The 20,456-nt window shown below is 43.2% G+C and overlaps 1 protein-coding gene across 1 annotated transcript in view; it reads right to left on the bottom strand.

Moving 5' to 3' along the window:
* Positions 1 to 733: 733 nt before the first annotated feature.
* The window catches only part of LOC111961749 (synaptic vesicle glycoprotein 2C-like), a 59,417-nt gene continuing 39,694 nt past the window's right edge, over positions 734 to 20,456 (bottom strand). The window contains exons 6-13 of the mRNA XM_023984257.2: positions 13,097 to 13,186; positions 12,790 to 12,900; positions 12,577 to 12,665; positions 10,967 to 11,131; positions 8,143 to 8,276; positions 5,229 to 5,432; positions 4,862 to 5,021; positions 734 to 4,753 (exon numbers count right to left, since the gene is read on the bottom strand). Of these exons, the coding sequence (XP_023840025.1) occupies positions 4,570 to 4,753; positions 4,862 to 5,021; positions 5,229 to 5,432; positions 8,143 to 8,276; positions 10,967 to 11,131; positions 12,577 to 12,665; positions 12,790 to 12,900; positions 13,097 to 13,186 (1,137 nt within the window). The 3' untranslated portion in view covers positions 734 to 4,569. The remainder of the gene's footprint in view (positions 4,754 to 4,861; positions 5,022 to 5,228; positions 5,433 to 8,142; positions 8,277 to 10,966; positions 11,132 to 12,576; positions 12,666 to 12,789; positions 12,901 to 13,096; positions 13,187 to 20,456) is intronic.

Here is a 20,456-nt window from a genome sequence, read left to right as displayed (position 1 = left end):
TTCTGCATTTCTGTGTAGTACAGATCAGGGACCCATGATATTATTCTGTTACCATCATTTTGTTACCATGGAATTTTCCACAACCAACCCCACATTTTTTTAAATAATGGAGTTGATTGTGACAAACAACCCCACATTCCATGTAATATGTATAGTAGTAACTGTAGTAGTAACAGGGTTCTGTGTTCCATACCAGGGCTCTGTTTAAGGATCCAGGTGTTTTTGACATACAGTACCAGTCAAAAGTTTGGACACACCTAATTCCAGGCTTTTTCTTAATTTTTACTATTTTCTACATTGTAAAATAATAGTGAAGACATCAAAACTATGAAATAACACATTTAGAATCATGTAGATTCTTCAAAGTGGCCACTCTTTGCCTTGATGACAGCTTTGCACGCTGGCTATCACCAGGTACTCCACCCTGCACCTATGTACAGTGTCGTGTCTTTGGCATCATTAAAGGTGAAGACTGTTATTTTATCAAATCAATTCTCCGTAATTATTAAACTAATCATATAAATTTAATTAACTAGGAAGTCGGGGCACCACGGAAAAACTTCAGATTACAGTTATAATTTTCCGAATGTAACTCTTCAGATATTTTAATATCTGATCAACTAGTCTTCTATTAATTAATTATTCTTTACCTCACGTCAGTCTCATTTGAACGTTGTAAATTATTGGTTATCTGCACGAACCCAGCCTTCACTATAAATCATCCATACACCAATTGGTTTAATCATTTATTTACTAACTAACTAATCACAGTTATGCACAAACAAACAAACAGTACATATTGGTTACTAACAAATGATTCGGAAGATTCCCTAGTGGGCTAAGCCAATATGACGGCTTGGTGGACAAAGGGAAGTGGGTGTGGACTGAGAAAGAAGCGGGAAAGACAAAAGGAATCACTACACAGTTGATAATTATATGAATTGAAATGCTAATCCTTTGCACATGAATGCTCACTCATTCGGGAATAATTGCAATCAATATATATTTACGCCCATGTGTCGTTGTGATCTTCTCTGTTGGAATCTGGTCTGTCTGCTGAAGAGTTCATCCGAGTCTCTCTCTCTCTCTTTCTGTTTCTGTGGTCTAAACTATTCTCAATCACAGCTCACGCTGTAGGTTTGGTCAATCTTGGTAATCAAACCTGTGCCACCTCAGCTTACACCGAAGTATGCGTGGTCTAAACTATTCACAATCACAGCTCACGCTGTGGGTTTGCTCAGTCTGAAGAGGATTTTCTTAGGAGGGGCTTTTATTCGTAACAATAGGAAAGGGCTGTTCCATGACGCCAGATCATGTCTGTGCTCATGGGGGCTGGCCAATGACTTAGTTAAACTTTTAAGGGAATACAATTCTCTCACATTAAAGGTTTAACATCACATTACATCATTTCACAAATAGTTTCATCTTTACTCATTCAATTTATACAAGAATTTGATGCAAACCTCATCACTGAGGCACCTGTATAAACCGAGTTAGGGTAATGTGGCTGTATTGTCTTTCATGAGGTCACAAACATGAAACAAAATGGACCGGGTCGTAGCTGGCTTCTCCACCGACCGTTTACACATTCTCCAAAATATGGATATTGTTCAGTTCTCAAATTCTGTGATGTAGTAGAAGTTCATTTGTTCTACTGTGAAACTCTCTCCATACTGCATGGCCAGGGAGAGTCTCTTTACGGAATTTATGACGTGGGGGTTAAGTTGTAAAACTGCCCCCCCCCCCTCCCAACAGGAGAGGGGGTTGTTCACATCTCTGCTAGCCAATTCACAGAGAGTGCTAACATCATGACAACAGTATATAGTCATTGAACACGTATCACTTTATTAATGTTTACATACTGTTTTACCCACTTCATACTGTATGTATATACTGTATTCTAGTCAAGGCTTTTTATTCAGATAATGTCCATAATGTCTAGACACACACCATCATATACCTACATATTTATATTCCAGACTCTGACATAACTCGTTATAATATTTCTATATTTCTTAATTTCCTTTCTTACATTTTTTGGGGATCTGTGAGTATTGTTTTGTATTGTTCGGTATTACTACACGGTTGGAGCTAGGAACATAAGTATTTCGATACCCCTGCGATAACATCTGCAAAATACATGTACACGAGCAATACAATTTTAATTTGATTTTGATTTATGATCCTATTAAAGCTCACTACAGTTATAGTCATTAGATTGTGAATGAGGGGGTTTGAAGCAGGGCCTCCTGCGCAACAGAAGAGCGCATTAGCCCACTTAGCCAAAGCAACTCCTCAGGTCTCATGCAAGGTTGCTCATCACCTGAACATGCATGCCCACACACTGAATGAACAGTTCCATCTTCTGGCCAGCTTGATAAATGACACCAATTGTAAAGTCTGTAATCAAAGTACCATGGTTGTTAGAGAATGTAACTCTTTATTGAATACATTACGTGTAGATCCCAGTGGAACCTACCTCTATATACTTCACATTGCACCTGGTAACCTTCCCTAGTCAAAGTAAATCAGATCAAGGACAGGTATTTGACAAATGATTTAACACACACCTCCATATATTGTCTATAGCAGGGCTATTCAAACCTGGGCCTCATGATCTACTAACTACAGAACTGCTGGTTTTCATCCTTCCCCTCTAATCAGGGACTGATTCAGACCTGGTCAGTGGATTATCTGGCCAATCAATGACATGCTTGTTATTTCTGTGTCTAGATCAGGTTACGGTTAAGCACTTTGTGACAAATGTTTTTGTAAAAAAGCACTATACTTTGATATATTGATCAGTGAGAAGAGGGACAGAAGGGGAGAAGAGGAAACCAGCAGTACTGTGGAGGGACCTGGAGGGGCTGGAGATGAATAGTCTTGATCTATAGCATGTCTGTAGCTCCGTACAGTACAGTCATTTCACCACTGCATGCCCCATCAAAATTACCCAGAAGAACGGACGGACATCTGCCCACAGAACAAGGAACTCACCAGAATGATACAGTCATCTTTGACCCAGATTAACATGGCTGCTCGTCCACAGAACAGCAGCAGGGATGTAGTGGAGTGGAAACACACCTAAACACAGACTACACCACTGGTTATTTTGTGAATTGTTTTGTTAACACACCTGGCTGTTACACCAAATTAGCATTGTTACCTGTAGTGTTTATGTTACTCTCTCTGTTATCTCAACCTGCTAGTGTTTAGCCACCTTCATGTTTTTCTACAACTACATCCCTGTAGCAGAGACACAAAAACAGAACACACAACATAAATACTTTAGTAACACACATGCAAAGTTTCCTATTTTTAACAGAAGTGTAGTTAAGAGTTTGTTTCATACAGAGAGTGACGTGATGAGGGATGGATGGCTGCAAGTGATGCAGTAGGACAAGCTGAAAGACAAACTCATTAACACACCATTAACCATTAACTCTTTTTGAACTGCACTGTTGGTTAAGGGCTTGTAAGTAAGCATTTCATGGTAAGGTCTACACTTGTTGTATTCGCCGCATGTGACAAATAAAGTTTGAATTGATTTGGAAACCAGTCAGACACTTCAGTGAGTCAAGTCAACTCATTAACATCGACCCCAACCCATGGATGGAAAAATAAACAATGTTTGAATATATAGAATATATTATACACACACACACAATATCATACATACACACACACATACTGTACATTTACACAAATGATCCATACCTGGTCAAATGCAAAAGCATGTACTGCAATGATGCCATTATGATACTGCATGAATATGTTAAAGGCATAGTTCACTCCAAACTATACTTTTAGGTTTCAGTGAAATAGGTTAAATATCCCTTAACATGCCAACAGAGTCGTGTGCTCACAAGAGCTTAAGCCTGAAACCTAAATTGACGCTTCTCTAGTTAGGATTCTGCCCTTAGAGAATGGTTATGTTGTAACGTATAGTAACTATGGTACCCAGGCTGACTAAAGAACGTATCTTATCACCTAACTTGTATTCATGTCAGACCCGTAGCACTGAGGACAGAAGCAATAGGTACCTTTGATTGAACTTAGGCTAGGATTAGAATGGCTTTTTCATATCTCATCAAGTTAAAACCTCCTGCTTTCTGCTTAAACAGAGCTGAATATTGATCAACTGCCCAAACGAAACGCCTGGATATTCAACAACAAATAACCTAAAACAAACAGCTGGTTTGGGAATGCCAAGGATGAAAAATAGGTTAGGCAAGATAGTCCGGTCTTGGGGCAGAAACAGCAATCATCTGTTGAGTCAAAATAGACTCCACCCCGAATTCCAGCTCCACCCCTCTGGTCGCAGGTACAGAGTATCTAAGGTTTAAAAAAATATGGCTAAGGGCTCTTTTATTCCAAATGCAACTTAACAAAATGTTGGACTAATTGCACTTTAGCACTTGCACTTCAACATGTAGCCCTTTACTTGAACACGCTATCATAAGGCCTACATACCACTGTCTTAAAACAATGTTACATATGTAGTCCTTATGACAGTGTTCAACTAAAGCCTAATGGGTACATGAGTGAAGACTGCTGGGTAGTGTAGTTCTACATCAAGACGTTGCCGCGTGTGTCAGGCAGTCGTAGTCCCACCAGGCCTCCTCCCACTAGTACAGCCGACGCCAGCAGGATGGGGATGGTCTTTGTGATGCCAACCAGAGAGCCGAAGATCAGGTTCCCCAACACCGCTGCCAGCTTACACATGGCATTACAGAACCCAAAACCTGTACCCCTGGAGAAGAAAAGGAGGGCAGAGGAGAGAGTCAACGATGGAGGGTGTGTGTTTGTGTGTGTCTGTGTGTGTGTGTGTGTGTCGTGCCTGCCTGCGTGTTGTACCCACCTCCTGTCAGTCGGGTAGAGCTCAGCAGTAACAACGTCCAGGGAGTTCCAGGCTGATATACTGAGGCCGTTATAGAGACACAGCATGAAGATCATCATAGACTCACTTGTCCCAAACCACAGGAAGAAACAACTGATGCCTGACAGCACCATGGAGCCCCCTGGGGGAGAAAACATGCTATTACACATCATATCACAACAAAAGACATGATAACAGATTACAAATACATTCTCTTTTTGGTGATACATTTTTTATTTCATTTCATAGGTACTGATATGTAAAACCCCAGGGGGGACAGTCACAAAATCGAACATTTGTCTGAATATCAAATACATACTCTGTATGAAGTAGAATTTCAAAAATTTACCCAGCATGCTCAGGCGCCCTATCTTGTCCATGAGAAGGGCGGAGACTATGTTGCCGGGCAACACGGCGAGCGTCCCCAGGAAGTTGACCAAGTAGACCCAGTAGGCGCTGTAGTCATCATCAAAGGTCATCTGACAGCCCGTCTTGTTTTGGTGGAACGAACTGTTGATCACCCTCGACCCCACCAGCTTAGAATCGTCAATATCTGGAGAAAGACAAAGAGAGAAATAGAGAATCAGACAAGTGTACTATTTTGACTCCTTTATGTTCTGTTTGTCTGGCAGGTGAACTTTCTGAATGGACACTGTGCTGGGTTTATACTTATTATCTAATGCTGCTTCCATGGGCCTTTAACTCTGAGACATGGTCTCAGCCTGCCTCTTGTGAGTGTCTCTTCTCTTGATGAAGGGAAGGTAGAACAGGGCCGGGGGGTCAGAAATATGGTCCGTCTGCAAATATGGTCCGTCTGCAAAACATCCCAGGTCTTTTAGGGATAACTACGTAACTCTCCCCTGATGGAAAAGCTATTAATACACGACATCACAGAGAAAGAGCAAAGGCAGCAAACACTATGCCATTTTCATACCTCTCTCTATTCCTCCCTTCCACCCTCCCTCACCCCCTTCCTCTCTGTGTCGCTGCTTGAGGCAATGAGACTATGTCTCCCATGAGGCTTTGCCACCAAGCTCACACGCCCAGATTGTTTTCATGTTCAGCTGTTTCCTAAATGCTGAGATGGAACCGTTTCTAAACCTGCGGCCCCTCATGGTCTGAGTCAGCTGAACCACATCGTGGCCGTTAGCGGTCCCCCCTAATTCACTACTCCCTCAGAGACCCTGCCTTTCCTGGTTCAACTATTAGTCAGCTCCTCTTATAATTAGATTGTACTCCACATGAACCCTCCTTCATAAGGGCTACATAACACAGTCGTAATAATGATATAACAGATGTACAGATGTACAGTATTGAAAGATAACGTTAACCAAGAACTGTGCTCAAGTGTACATTGAGATGATATTACAGCGTGCATTGGTCTGTGTAATGTCAAGCCAAAATAGAAAAGATATCTTTCCTTCCCTCCACCTCACTTTAGAACACCGTATTTCCATCCCTAATCTTCTATCAGATAGAATTGAACTGCTGCAGGAGGGACAGGAGATAGACAGAGTAGAGAGAGAGAGAGACAGAGAGGGCGCAGGGGAGAGAGAGAGACAGAGCAGAGAGAGAGAGACAGAGAGAGAACAGAGAGAGAGAGCAGAGAGAGAGAGAGAGGGGGAGACAGAGAGGGAACACGGAGAGAGCAGAGAGATAGAGGGAGCAGAGAGAGAGAGGGAGAGAGAGATAGAGAGGAAAAAGGAGAGAGGAGAGGAAGAGAGTTATGTCTGAAGGGTTTTGTGAGAGGCAGGGGGACACCTCATCTATAACATGGTTGCTGTGAGGAAGAGATGTGCTCAGAATGAATAGAATGAGTAACATTTGAAGTAAACAACCAAGTGTGTGTGTATGCGTGTGTGTGTTTGTGTGCGAGCACGTGCGCATACCAGGGTTTCTGTTAGGAAAATGTGGCGCCAGACATTTGAACGGCAACATTGTAATTTAAGGGACATTTGAGAAATTTGCGGACCCATATGCGTTTAGTGTATAACCTGATTAGGGTCAGAATGACAGAAATCCCATTTAGATGATGGTAAAGCATGTTAACAGAACAGGCATGTCGAGGATGCAACGATGTGCGGTCTTTCTTACCCAATTCTGATGTGCACTTTGAACATGTTAAAATAACTGTCCACATTTACTTTTCCTCGGCCAACAAGACGAGTAAGGAACAGCAAAATCACTAGCCTATGTCAATCTACTATATTAGAAAAGTGTAGGCTACCTAGTCTATTGGTCAGCTCTTTGAGAAAGACATGTCATATTCCAAACAGTTGTGGGACAATAGATCCCAAATTCAAACAAGCAGTAGGCCTAGGATACATTTAAAAAATATGTTAAAAAGCAATGATTCTGATGCAACAGATCAGAAGCTTCAGTTTAAAATATGATTTATTCACATTATAAGCGCAGCAATGCAAACAAGGCAGTAGACTACACGCAAATGTGTAGTCTATCTTTCCATAATGCAATTATCGGGAAAATACAGTCAAAAGCACACTGCCATTGCGAGCGGTTTGATGTGACAGAGATGAAAATATCTGTTTAGAAAGAGAGGAGATCTAATAGGCTAGTTAATCAAGTTAAGACATGCCTCATAATATCTATTAAAACGTTCAAGTTTCAAAAAATGTATATGTTTTCAAAATGCATACTGCCAAAGTGGTGTGATGCGCTGATGAAGCCTGCCTCCCGTTGCCGTTTGATGCCAAGTTCAACACAACTGGGAACTCGGAAATCTCAGACTTCTGACAGTGGGTTTAAGACAACTGGGAAAAAATTCAAACTCAGGAACTTGAGCCTCTTCCTAAAGCTCCGACTTTCCGACCTGAAGATCTCTGACGTCATGATTTCACATTGTATTTTTCAGAGTTCCCAGATGTCTTGAAAGCACCACAAGATGCTGTAGCAGCAGCTCTAGCAGCGTCTGACAGATTTTCCACTTAAAGGCTCTGTATCTGTATGCTGTACGAGTGTGATAAAAAAGATACATAACAAATGTACTGTACACGCGCCAATTTAATTCCACTAAATTATGCAAATTAACCAATAGATCGATAAGCATGACCAGTCAAATGTATTTCCATCGACTGGTATTTCCAACAAAGAACAGGCTAAAAATCATTATTTCACAATGAGATTTTTTCTTCTTCTCTGAGACAATTGGCCGGCTTCAATTTTATCAGCTATGACAAAAGCCATTACCGTCTAATGGAAACCCTGGCGCATACATGCATGTGTGTGAGTGTGTGTGGACTCACCTGTGTTATAAAAGAAGGCTTCTACGAAGGTGCAGTTCTTGAATAATGAGCCCACTGTTGACACGTCGTCAAAGTAGCAGTTCTGAAACGTAGAGTCTATAAAAGTGACGGACTTCAACTTCATACTGATGAACCTAGAGAGGAGGAGAGGAGAGGAGGAGAGAGAGGGGGAGAGGAGGAGAGGAAGAGAGGAGAGGAGGAAAATAAGAATAAAGAAGATGAATACAGTAAAGAAAAATCAATTGTACCATCAACACTTATTTTTGGTCTATCCAAAGCAGAGGAGTTGAGATAGTGATAGAGCAAATAAAAGATTGATGATATCCCCTCCAGTAACCAGCGGTGTGAGATCACTAGCTGGGAGAACAGCCTGGCCTGTACGCTGACTCAGCCCTTTCTATCCAATAGAGATAAGGATACACGTTATACTGTACTGGACTTGACTGATTAAACACTTTACAAAACAAAGACGAAACGCAAGTCCACAGGCCAGTATTGTTGTATACAAACACACACACATTTAACCAGGGGGTTCTAGTGGAAGGGGTGTAGTACGTCAATATGTTCCTGTGATATTGTGTGTCTGATATGTCCCAGTTTGCCTGTCTCTTATCCACCCCTACAGCTCCTGTATTAGCTCCTGCCTCTGATCTAATCTAATGTACCGGTATGTACAGTTGAAGTCAGAAGTTTACATACACTTAGGTTGGAGTCATTAAAACTCGTTTTTCAACCACTCCACAAATTTCTTGTTAACAAACTATAGTTTTGGAAAGTCAGTTAGGACATTTACTTTGTGCATGACACAAGTCATTTTTCCAACAATTTTTTACAGACAGATTATTTCACTTATAATTCGCTGTATCGCAATTCCAGTGGGTCAGAAGTTTACATACACCAAGTTGACTGTGCCTTTAAACAGCTTGGAAAATTCCCAAACATGATGTCATGGCTTTAGAAGCTTCTGATAGGCTAATTGACATACTTTGAGTCAATTGGAGGTATACCTGTGGATGTATTTCAAGGCCTACCTTCAAACTCAGTGCCTCTTTGCTTGACATCATGGGAAAATCAAAAGAAATCAGCCAAGATCTCAGAAAACAAATTGTAGACCTCCACGAGGCTGGTTCATCCTTGGGAGCAATTTTCAAACGCCTGAAGGTACCACATTCATCTGTACAAACAATAGTACGCAAGTATAAACACCATGGGACCATGCAGCCGTCATACCGCTCAGGAAGGAGACGCTTTCTGTCTCCTAGAGATGAACGTACTTTGGTGAGAAAAGTGCTAATAAATCCCAGAACAACAGTAAAGGACCTTGTGAAGATGCCGGAGGAAACAGGTACAAAAGTATCTATATCCACAGTAAAACGAGTCCTATATTGACATAACCTGAAAGGCCGCTCAGCATGGAAGAAGCCACTGCTCCAAAACCGCCATAAAAAAGCCAGACTACGGTTTGCAACTGCATATGGGGACAAAGATCATACTTTTTGGGGAAATGTCCTCTGGTCTGATGAAGCAAAAATATAACTGTTTGGCCATAATGACCATTGTTATGTTTGGAGGAAAAAGGGGTACGCTTGCAAGCCGAAGAACACCATCCCAACCGTGACGTGGGGGTGCTTTGGCAGCATCATGTTGTGGGGGTGCTTTGCTGCAGGAGGGACTGGTGCACTTCACAAAATAGATGGCATCATGAGGTAGGAAAAGTAAGTGGATATATTGAAGCAACATCTCAAGACATCAGTCAGGAAGTTAAAGCTTGGTCACAAATGGGTCTTCCAAATGGACAATGACCCCAAGCATACTTCCAAAGTTGTGGCAAAATGGCTTAAGGACAACAAAGTCAAGGTATTGGAGTGGCCAACACAAAGCCCTGACCTCAAACCTATAGAAAATATGTGGGCAGAACTGAAAAAGCGTGTGCGAGCAAGGAGGCCTACAAACCTGACTCAGTTACTTTAAAAAAAGTGGTGATCCTAACTGACCTAAGACAGGGAATTTTTTACCAGGATTAAATGTCAGGAATTGTGAAAAACTGAGTTTAAATGTATTTGGCTAAGGTGTATGCAAACTTCAGACTTCAAGTGTATGTTGTGTCGTGTTGTTCTGTTAGAGGTAGTGGGGGTGAGCATAGTACAAGTGCAGCATATTGACATGAGAGAGAAGGAGAGAGAGAGAGAGAGAGAGAGAGAGAGAGGGGGTGGAGAAAGAAAGAGAGGTGAGAGAGAGGAGAGGAGATAGGAGGAGAGGAGAGAGAGAGAGACAGAGAAGGAACGTTAGAGAGAAGTAGAGGGAGAGAGAGAGACAGAGAAGGAGAGCAGAGAGAAGAGAGGGAGAGAGAAGGAACGTTAGAGAGGAGAGCGAGATGGAGAGAAGGAACGGTAGAGAGAAGGAGAGAACGAGAGAGGAGAAGAGAGACAGAGAAGGAATGGTAGAGAGAAGGAGAGAGAGAGAGAGAGAGAGAGAGAGAGAGAGAGAGAGAGAGAGAGAGAGAGAGAGAGAGAGAGAGGAGAGAGAAGAGAAACGGTAGAGAGAAGGAGAGGGCGAGAAGATAACGTTTTTTTTATTTCCTGAAGGCAGTGTAGATAAAGGAAAGGAAGAACATTACAGAGAGCGGTTTGTTGTTTACAGGAATGACGGATCACACTGCTATCCTGGAATGGGATTGGCTACTTTAACTGGATAAACTGGGGGTTTGATAGAGCCTGTTTAACTCATTAAAGTCTCTTTAAGTGAGTTTGTTGGTTACAATAACCATCATTGATGAAGACTACATTGGCGAAACACAAACAGTGTGTGCGTTTTGACACAGTACCTGTCGTTGACGAATACTCCGTTGGTGTGTATCTGGTTCTCCAGGGTGAAGTTAAAGGTGAAGTCTTCTGTATGTTCGTTGTTGTGAGTCTTCACTCTAGAGGCATACTCATCAGACTGCAGGTGATGGATGACATCAGGGAACCACACTGATAGGCCATAGTACCTGCAAAGGATATGGCGTCACTGACAGACTAGTAACCACTCACAGGAATAATATTCTTAACATTCTCTAGTTAGGATATACAGTGCATTCGGAAAGTTTTCAGACCCCTTGACTTTTTCCACATTTTGTTACATTACAGCCTTATTCTAAAATGTATTACATAGTTTTTTCCAATCTTCAATCTACACACAATACCCATAATGACAAAGCAAAAAAGGTTTGCAGAAATTGTAGCAAATTTATCAAGAAAAAAACTGAAATATCACATTTAAATAAGTATTCAGACCCTTTACTCAGTACTTTGTTGAAGCACCGTTGGCAGCGATTACAGCCTTGAGTCTCCTTTGGTATGACGCTACAAGCTTGGCACATCTATATTTGGGGAGTTTCTCCCATTCTTCTCTGCAGATCCTCTCAAGCTCTGTCAAGATGGATGGGAAGTGTCGCTGCACAGCTATGTTCAGGTCTCTCCAGAGATGTTAGATTGGGTTCAAGTCTGGGCTCTGGCTGGGCCACTCAAGGACATTCAGAGACTTGTCCCGAAGCCACTCCTGCACTGTCTTTGCCCAAGTTTGAGCTCTGGAACAGTTTTCATCAAGGATCTCTCTGCACTTTACTCTGTTCATCTTTCCCTCAATCCTTACTAGTCTCCCAGTCCCTGCCGGTGAAAAACATCTCCACAGCATGATGCTGCCACCACCATGCTTCACCGTAGTGATGGTGCCAGGTTTCCTCCAGACGTGACGCTTGGCATTCAGGCCAAAGAGTTCAATCTTGGTTTTATCAGACCAGAGAATCTGACATGCACTGTTAACTGTGGGACCTTTATATAGACAGGTGTGTGCTTTTCCAAATCATGTCCAATCAACTGAATTTATCACGGGTGGACTCCAATCAAGTTGTAGAAACATCTCAAGGATGATCAATGGAAACAGGATTCACCTGATCTCAATTTCAAGTCTCATAGCAAAGGGTCTGAATACTTATGTAAGTCCGTTTTTTTATTTTTAATACATTTGCAACAATTTCTAAAAACCTGTTTTTGCTTTGTCATTATGGGGTATTGTGTGTAGATTGATAAGGAAAAATATTAATTGAATCCATTTTAGAATAAGGTTGTAACGTAACAAAATGTGGAAAAAGTCAAGGGGTCTGAATACTGTAGAGTAGCTAACATTCCAGGGATCTGACTCTAGCTGTGTTGTGTGATTTGTTATGTTGTGGATACATTCCAAAAGTATTGGGATTTAGCATTTATGTTCCTAATGGTGCTTTATTTAGATGGGTGGTCTCTTTCCCAGTTAGCATGTTAGCATTCATCATCATAGCGCTATTTGAGAGACACTGGCTCTACCTTAGAGTCAGTTACTTCATTATGAACACACAGACTCAGGAGAAACTGATAACTGGGATAGGTACTGATAACTGGGATAGGTACTGCTTACCCAAAAGACAGTGTGAACCACACGAAGGCCAGTTTGATGGTGTTGTCTTTCACTGGGTAGTTGAAACAGCTCATGAATGTTAACCAGATCTAGAGAAAGAGAAAGAGAGAGAGAGAGAGACAGAGAAGGATAAATACCTAAAAAAGTCATTATTCATAATGATTTCATATAATATTTTTTGTTGCAACCCATCACTAACACCCACAGTCATACCCCTCTGAGTTCAGTCCTGATCCTGAAGAGGACTTTGCCAACAGGGTTGGATGAGTCTGACTGCATCTCTACCAATTCATCCAGATGCTTAGGGAGTTTTATTCTGTTCACCTACAGGGGGAGACTCAGAGTCAATACACTATGTGTGTGTGTTTGTGTGTGTGTGTGTGTGTGTGTGTGTGTGTGTGTGTGTGTGTGTGTGTGTGTTTGTGTGAAGGAGAGAGCGAAAGAAAGAAAGAAAAATAGGAAAAGAGAGAGGATGAAAGAGAGCGAGAGAGTGACAAAGAGAGAGGTACTGTATACTCACGGTGAAGACTTTCTCTGGTTCTCCACGGGCCCTCATGTTGGTGTCATGGATCTGTTTCAGCACCATCCATGCCTCGTCATGTTTACCCATCTAAACACAGAGAGAAGGGTTACACACACAAATCAAATTGTATTTGTCACATGCTGCGAATACAACAGGTGTAGACTTTACTGTGAAATGCTTGCTTACGAGCCCTTCCCAACGATGCAGAGTTTAAAAATAATAATAAGACATTTAAAAAATAGTAACACAAGAGGAATAAAGAATGGAGATACAGTACAGTGAGTACCAGTACCAGATCAATGTGCAGGGGTACAAGGTATTTGAGGTAGATACTGTATGTACATGAATGCAGGGTAAAGTGACTACGCATCAGGATAGATAATAATAAGAGTCAAATAAAGAACAGAATAGCAGCAGCATATGATGAGTGTAAAAGTGTGTGTACTGTTTATGAAACACATTTAGACATTATTTTACTCTAAGAGAGGATACCCTTTTTATGTTTCAACTCCTCAAATTGAGTGAAGAAAGACCCTACTAAAACGCGAGCATCAATGAATACAATGAATACATTGATTCTGGAAAATGAATGTTCCGTTTCTGTACTGCTAGTTGTCTAGTCTGTGTTTTATAAATGTGCAAAGAGCATAAAAACTATTATATAAGGAATTTGCAACTTGTGTTTATTTTGAGTAATAAGGTAGGCTACTTTATTTCAACATGTGAACAAAGTGGACAGGCTAGCAAGCTGTTCAAATAGTTGGAGACAGACAGAATGTTGTGTTCATAACAAACTTTTCTACCTTGTTAGCTAGCAAATACATCCAAGTTGGATAAACGAAATACAAAGACTAGCTGGCTACTCACTATAGCAGGTGGGCTTGTACTTGGGATATTGTTCATATTTAGGCAGCCATTTCCCTTTTGTGTTTGTGGGATCTTGTCTGTATTTAGTTGCCTGTCTGCACTATTTGTATAGCTTCACGTTTCGTTCGTTGATTTTGTTGTTTTTGTTCAGTGTTTCATTCATTAAAAGAGAATGTACGCATACCACGCTGCGCCTTGGTCTCACTCATACGACGAACGTGACAGTGCATGACGCATGGTTCTGGTTACATTTGTAAACAAAATGGCATTTTCATAGACAGACTTGAAAGCCAGATCAGTGATTATTGCAACAAAAAAAAGCAGGTTAAACTATGTTGATAAAATCATTAAATTATTAGTGGGTCTTATGGTTGTGGAAGACTTATATTCAGCCTAGGTATAATTACACAAGCCCTGAATTCATTAGATTATTGCTGACTGTTTGAAATGCTGTGCTTTTGACCTTTAATTGTAAAGAAAAGCTTATTTAGAGAGAACATTTAAAAAATTGAGATATATATTGTGAATCGGCAATTAAGTTTGAAAAAATCCAGATATGATTTTTATGCCAAATCACCTGGACCTAGTGTCTATAGGTGCGTGTGTGTTTAAGTATGTGTAAATGTATGTATGTGTGTTTGTGTGGTGTCATTATGCATGTGTGTGTGTTATGTGTGTGTGTAAGTACAGTACGTAGTGTATAATAATGTGAGTGGGTTTTGTGTAGTGTGTGTGAGTGACTGTGTACATAGTGTGTATATATAGTCCTGTGTGTGTGTGTATAGATTCAGTGCAATATAGGGTCAATGCAGATAGTCCAGGTAACCATTAATTAACTATTTAGCAGTCTTATGGCTATGTCACATGTGCAGCCAGAGGAAAAAAAACTCTAGACCACCTTTACTCCACACATAGTGATGCATACAAAGCTCTCCCCTGTCCTCCATTTGGCAAATCTGACCATAATTCTATCCTCCTGATTCCTGCTTACAAGCAAAAACTAAAGCAGGATGTACCAGTGACTCGCTCAATACGTAAGAGGTCAGATGATGCGAATGCTACGCTACAGGACTGTTTTTCTAGCACAGACTGGAATATGTTCCGGGATTCATCCAATGGCATTGAGGAGTATACCACCTCAGTCATCGGCTTCATAAATAAGTGCATCGACGACGTCGTCCCCACAGTGACCGTATGTACATATCCCAACCAGAAGCCATGAATTACAGGGAACATCATCGAGCTAAAGGCTAGAGATGCCGCTTTCAAGGAGCGGGACACTAATCCGGACACTTATAAGAAATCCCGCTATGCCCTCAGACGAACCATCAAACAAGTAAAGCGTCAATACAAGATTAAGATTGAATCCTACACCAGGCTCTGACGCTCGTCGGATGTGGCAGGACTTGAAAACTATTACGGACTACAAAGGGGAACCCAGACGCGAGCTGCCCAGTGACACGAGCCTACCAGACCTGCTAAATGCCTGTTATGCTCGATTCGCGGTGTTGGATTCGACATTTTGAACATTGAGATATTAAATAAATTATAGGAAAGAAGCATATAATCAAAGGAGAAAGAGACTGGGCCTCTGTAGAAAGACCGATAGCTGTGGAATGTGTTGGAATGTGTTGGGGGACGGGAGAAGAGCAATGTGTTAATACAGGAAAGACTGATGGACATCTGTGGATTAGATGAAGGAGGGGTTGAGGTCAGGAGGTGAGGACAGGTCACCTGAAGGGAGTAATAAGGGTTTGGTATCTTGTTACTCTTTTCATGTTAAACCATAAGATGTAAGGATTGTAGAGAAGGGGGAGTGTTTTAAGTGGGATATATATATCTGAGTGGGACAAATGTCGGAGTGTCTGAATACAGCTGTACAGAACCTTTGGGAAGAATTAAACTTGGTTAAAGCTTCTCTAGTGTCCGTGAGTTATTTATTCTGAAAAATATTAACCTAACAGAGGCAAGCAACACTGAAGAATGCACGAGAGGACAAGTTGTTCTGGACGACAATGCTCTTGGTAGCCGATGTGAGTAAGACCTTTAAACAGGTCAACATTCACAAAGCCACGGGGCCTCTCTTAACTTCCGGCGCCGATAGAGATGGCAGCCTCGCTTCGCGTTCCTTGGAAAATATGCAGTATTTTGTTTTTTTACGTGTTATTTCTTACATCGGTACCCCGGGTAATCTTAGGTTTCATTACATACAGTCGGGAGGAACTACTGAATATACGATTAACGTCAACTCACCATCGTTCCTACCAGGAATATGACTTTCCCGAAACGGATCCAGTGTTTTGCCTTCCACACAATACAGTGGATCTGATCCCAGCCGGCGACCCTGGGCGACGCCGAAAAAGGGGAAAACGTGGCGATCTCGTGGTCAGGCTTCGGAGACGGCACATCGCGCTCCACTCCCTAGCATACTACTCGCCAATGTCCAGTCTCTTGACAATAAGGTTGATGAAATCCGAGCACGGGTAGCATTCCAGAGAGACATCAGGGATTGCAACGTGCTCTGCTTCACGGAAACATGGCTAACTCAAGGGACGCTAACGGAGTCGGTGCAGCCAGCTGGTTTCTCCATGCATCGCGCCGACAGAAACAAACATCTTTCCGGTAAGAAGAGGGGCGGGGGTAGCCTTATGATTAACGAGAAGTGGTGTGACCATCATAATAACACACAAGAACTCAAGTCGTTCTGTTCACCTGATCTAGAACTCCTCACAATCAAATGTCGACCGCATTATCTACCAAGGGAATTCTCGTCAATCATAATCACAGCCGTATACATTCCCCCCAAGCAGACACATCGATGGCCTGAACGAACTTTATCTGACTCTTTGTAAACTGGAAACCACACACCCTGAGGCTGCATTCATCGTAGCTGGGGATTTTAACAAGGCAATCTAAAAACAAAACTCCCTAAATTCTATCAGCATATCGATTGTGCTACCAGGGCTGGAAAAACACTGGACCATTGCTACACTAATTCCGCGACGCTTACAAGGCCCTCCCCCGCCCCCCTTTCGGAAAAGCTGACCACGACTCCATTTTGTTGATTCCTGCCTACAAACGAAAACTCAAACAACAAGCTCCCGCGCTCAGGTCTGTTCAACGCTGGTCCGACCAATCTGAATCCACGCTTCAAGACTGCTTCGATCACGCGGATTGGAATATGTTCCGCATCGCGTCCAACAACAAATTGACGAATATGCTGATTCGGTGAGCGAGTTCATTAGGAAGTGCATTGACCGATGTCGTACCCACAGCAACGATAAAAACATCCCAAACCAGAAACCGTGGATTGACGGCAGCATTCGCGTGAAACTGAAAGCGCGAACCACTGCTTTTAACCAGGGCAAGGTGACCGGAAGCATGACCGAATACAAACAGTGTAGCTATCTCTCCGCAAGGCAATCAAACAGGCTAAGTCTCAGTACAGAGACAAAATCGAGTCGAAATTCAACAGCTCAGACACAAGAGGTATGTGGCAGGGTCTACAGTCAATCACGGATTACAAAAGAAAACCAGCCCCGTCGAGGACCAGGATGTCTTGCTCCCAGACAGGCTAAACAACTTTTTTGCCCGCTGTAGGACAATACAGTGCCACTGACACGGCCCCCTACCAAAACCTGCGGGCTCTCCTTCACTGCAGCCGAGGTGAGTAAAACATTTAAACGTGTTAACCCTCGCAAGGCTGCAGGCCCAGACGGCATTCCCAGCCGCGTCCTCAGAGCATGCGCAGACCAGCTGGCTGGTGGTGTTACGGACAATTCAATCAATCCTTATCCCAGTCTGCTGTTCCCACATGCTTCAAGAGGGCCACCATTGTTCCTGTTCCCAAGAAAGCTAAGGTAACTGAGCTAAACGACTATCGCCCCGTAGCACTCACTTCCGTCATCATGAAGTGCTTTGAGAGACTAGTCAAGGACCATATCACCTCCTCCCTACCGACACCCTAGACCCACTCCAATTGCTTACCGACCCAATAGGTCCACAGACGACGCAATCGCAACCACACTGCACACTGCCCTAACCCATCTGGACAAGAGGAATACCCATGTGAGAATGCTGTTCATCGATTACAGCTCAGCATTTAACACCATAGTACCCTCCAAACTCGTCATCAAGCTCGAGACCCTGGGTCTCGACCCCGCCCTGTGCAACTGGGGCCTGGACTTCCTGACGGGCCGCCCCCAGGTGGTGAGGGTAGGTAACAACATCTCCACCCCGCTGATCCTCAACACTGGGCCCACAAGGGTGCGTTCTGAGCCCTCTCCTGTACTCCCTGTTCACCCACGACTGCGTGGCCATGCACGCCTCCAACTCGATCATCAAGTTTGCGGATGACACTACAGTGGTAGGCTTGATCACCAACAACGACGAGACGGCCTACAGGGAGGAGGTGAGGGCCCTCGGAGTGTGGTGTCAGGAAAATAACCTCATACTCAACGTCAACAAAACAAAGGAGATGATGTGGACTTCAGGAAACAGCAGAGGGAGCACCCCCCTATCCACATCGACGGGTCAGGAGTGGAGAAGGTGGAAAGTTTTAAGTTCCTCGGTGTACACATCACGGACAAACTGAATGGTCCACCCACACAGACAGCGTTGTGAAGAAGGCGCAGCAGCGCCTCTTCAACCTCAGGAGGCTGAAGAAATTGGCTTGTCACCAAAAGCACTCACAAACTTCTACAGATGCACAATCGAGAGCATCCTGTCGGGCTGTATCACCGCCTGGTACGGCAACTGCCCGCCCACAACCGTAAGGCTCTCCAGAGGGTAGTGAGGTCTGCAGAACGCATCACCAGGGCAAACTACCTGCCCTCCAGGACACCTACACCACCCGATGTCACAGGAAGGCCATAAAGATCATCAAGGACAACAACCACCAAGCCACTGCCTGTTCACCCCGCTATCATCCAGAAGGCGAGGTCAGTACAGGTGCATCAAAGCAGGGACCGAGAGACTGAAAAACAGCTTCTATCTCAAGGCCATCAGACTGTTAAACAGCCACCACTAACATTTAGCGGCGCTGCCAACATACTGACTCAACTCCAGCCACTTTAAAAATGGGAATTGATGGAAATTATGTAAAAATGTACCACTAGCCACTTTAAGCAATGCCACCTAATACAATGTTTACATACCCACATTACCCATCTCATATGTATATACTGTACTCATATCATCTACTGCATCTGCCATCTTTATGCAATACATGTACCACTAGCCACTTTAAACTATGCCACTTTATGTTACATACCCTACAGTACTCATCTCATATGTATATACCGTACTCTATACCATCTACTGCATCTGCCATGCCGTTCTGTACCACCACTCATCCATATATCTTTAGTACATATTCTTTATCCCTTCACACTTGTGTGTGTGGTGAGGTAGTAGCGTGGAATTGTTAGGTTAGATTACTGTTGGTTATTACTGCATTGTCGGAACTAGAAGCACAAGCATTTCGCTACACTCGCATTAACATCTGCTAACCATGTGTATGTGACTAATAAAATTTGATTTGATTTGATTTGAGACAGATTACCAGGACGTGTACACAAAGCATGCGCGGACCACCTGGCAAGTGTCTTCACTGACATTTTCAACCTCTCCCTGTAATACCTACATGTTTCACGCAGACCACCATAGTCCCTGTGCCAAAGGAAGCAAAGGTAACCTGCCTAAATGATTGCCGCCCCGTAGCACTCACATCGGTAGCCATGAAGTGCTTTGAAAGGCAGGTCATGGCTCACATCAACAGCATCCTCCCGGACACCCTAGACCCACTCCAATTCACATAGATCCAACAGATCCACAGATGACGCAATCTCAATCGCAATCCACACTGCCCTTTCCCACCTGGACAAAAGGAACACCTATGTGAGAGTGCTGTTCATTGACTACAGCTCAGCGTTCAACACCATAGTGCCCACGAAGCTCATCACTAAGCTAAGGACCCTGGGACTAAACACCTCCCTCTGCAACTGGATCCTGGACTTCCTGACGGGCCACCCCCAGGTGGTAAGGGTAGGCAACAACACGTCTGCCACGCTGATCCTCAACACTCGGGCCCCTCAGGGGTACGTACTTAGTCCCCTCCTGTACTCCCTGTTCACCCACGACTGCGTGGCCAAACACGACTCCAACACCATAATTAAGTTTGCTGACGACACAACAGCGAAAGGCCTTATCAACGACAGCGATGAGAGCCTATTGGGAGGAAGTCAGAAACCTGGCAGTGTGGTGCCATGACAACAACCTCTCCCTCAATGCGAGCAAGACAAAAGAGTTTATCGTGGACTATAGAAAAAGGCGGGCCGAACAGAACCCCATGAACATTTATGGGGCTGTAGTGGAGCGGGTCGAGAGTTTCAAGTTCCTTGGTGTCCACTTCACCAACAAACTATCATGGTCCAAACACACCAAGACAGTTGTGAAGAGAGCACGACAACACCTTTCCCCCTCAGGAGAC

The sequence above is a fragment of the Salvelinus sp. IW2-2015 genome, linkage group LG4q.1:29, assembly GCF_002910315.2.
Source record: "Salvelinus sp. IW2-2015 linkage group LG4q.1:29, ASM291031v2, whole genome shotgun sequence".
Lineage (NCBI taxonomy): Eukaryota > Metazoa > Chordata > Actinopteri > Salmoniformes > Salmonidae > Salvelinus > Salvelinus sp. IW2-2015.
The sequence above is the reverse complement of the archived record's forward strand: the minus strand, read 5'-3'. Positions and strand labels throughout refer to the sequence as shown.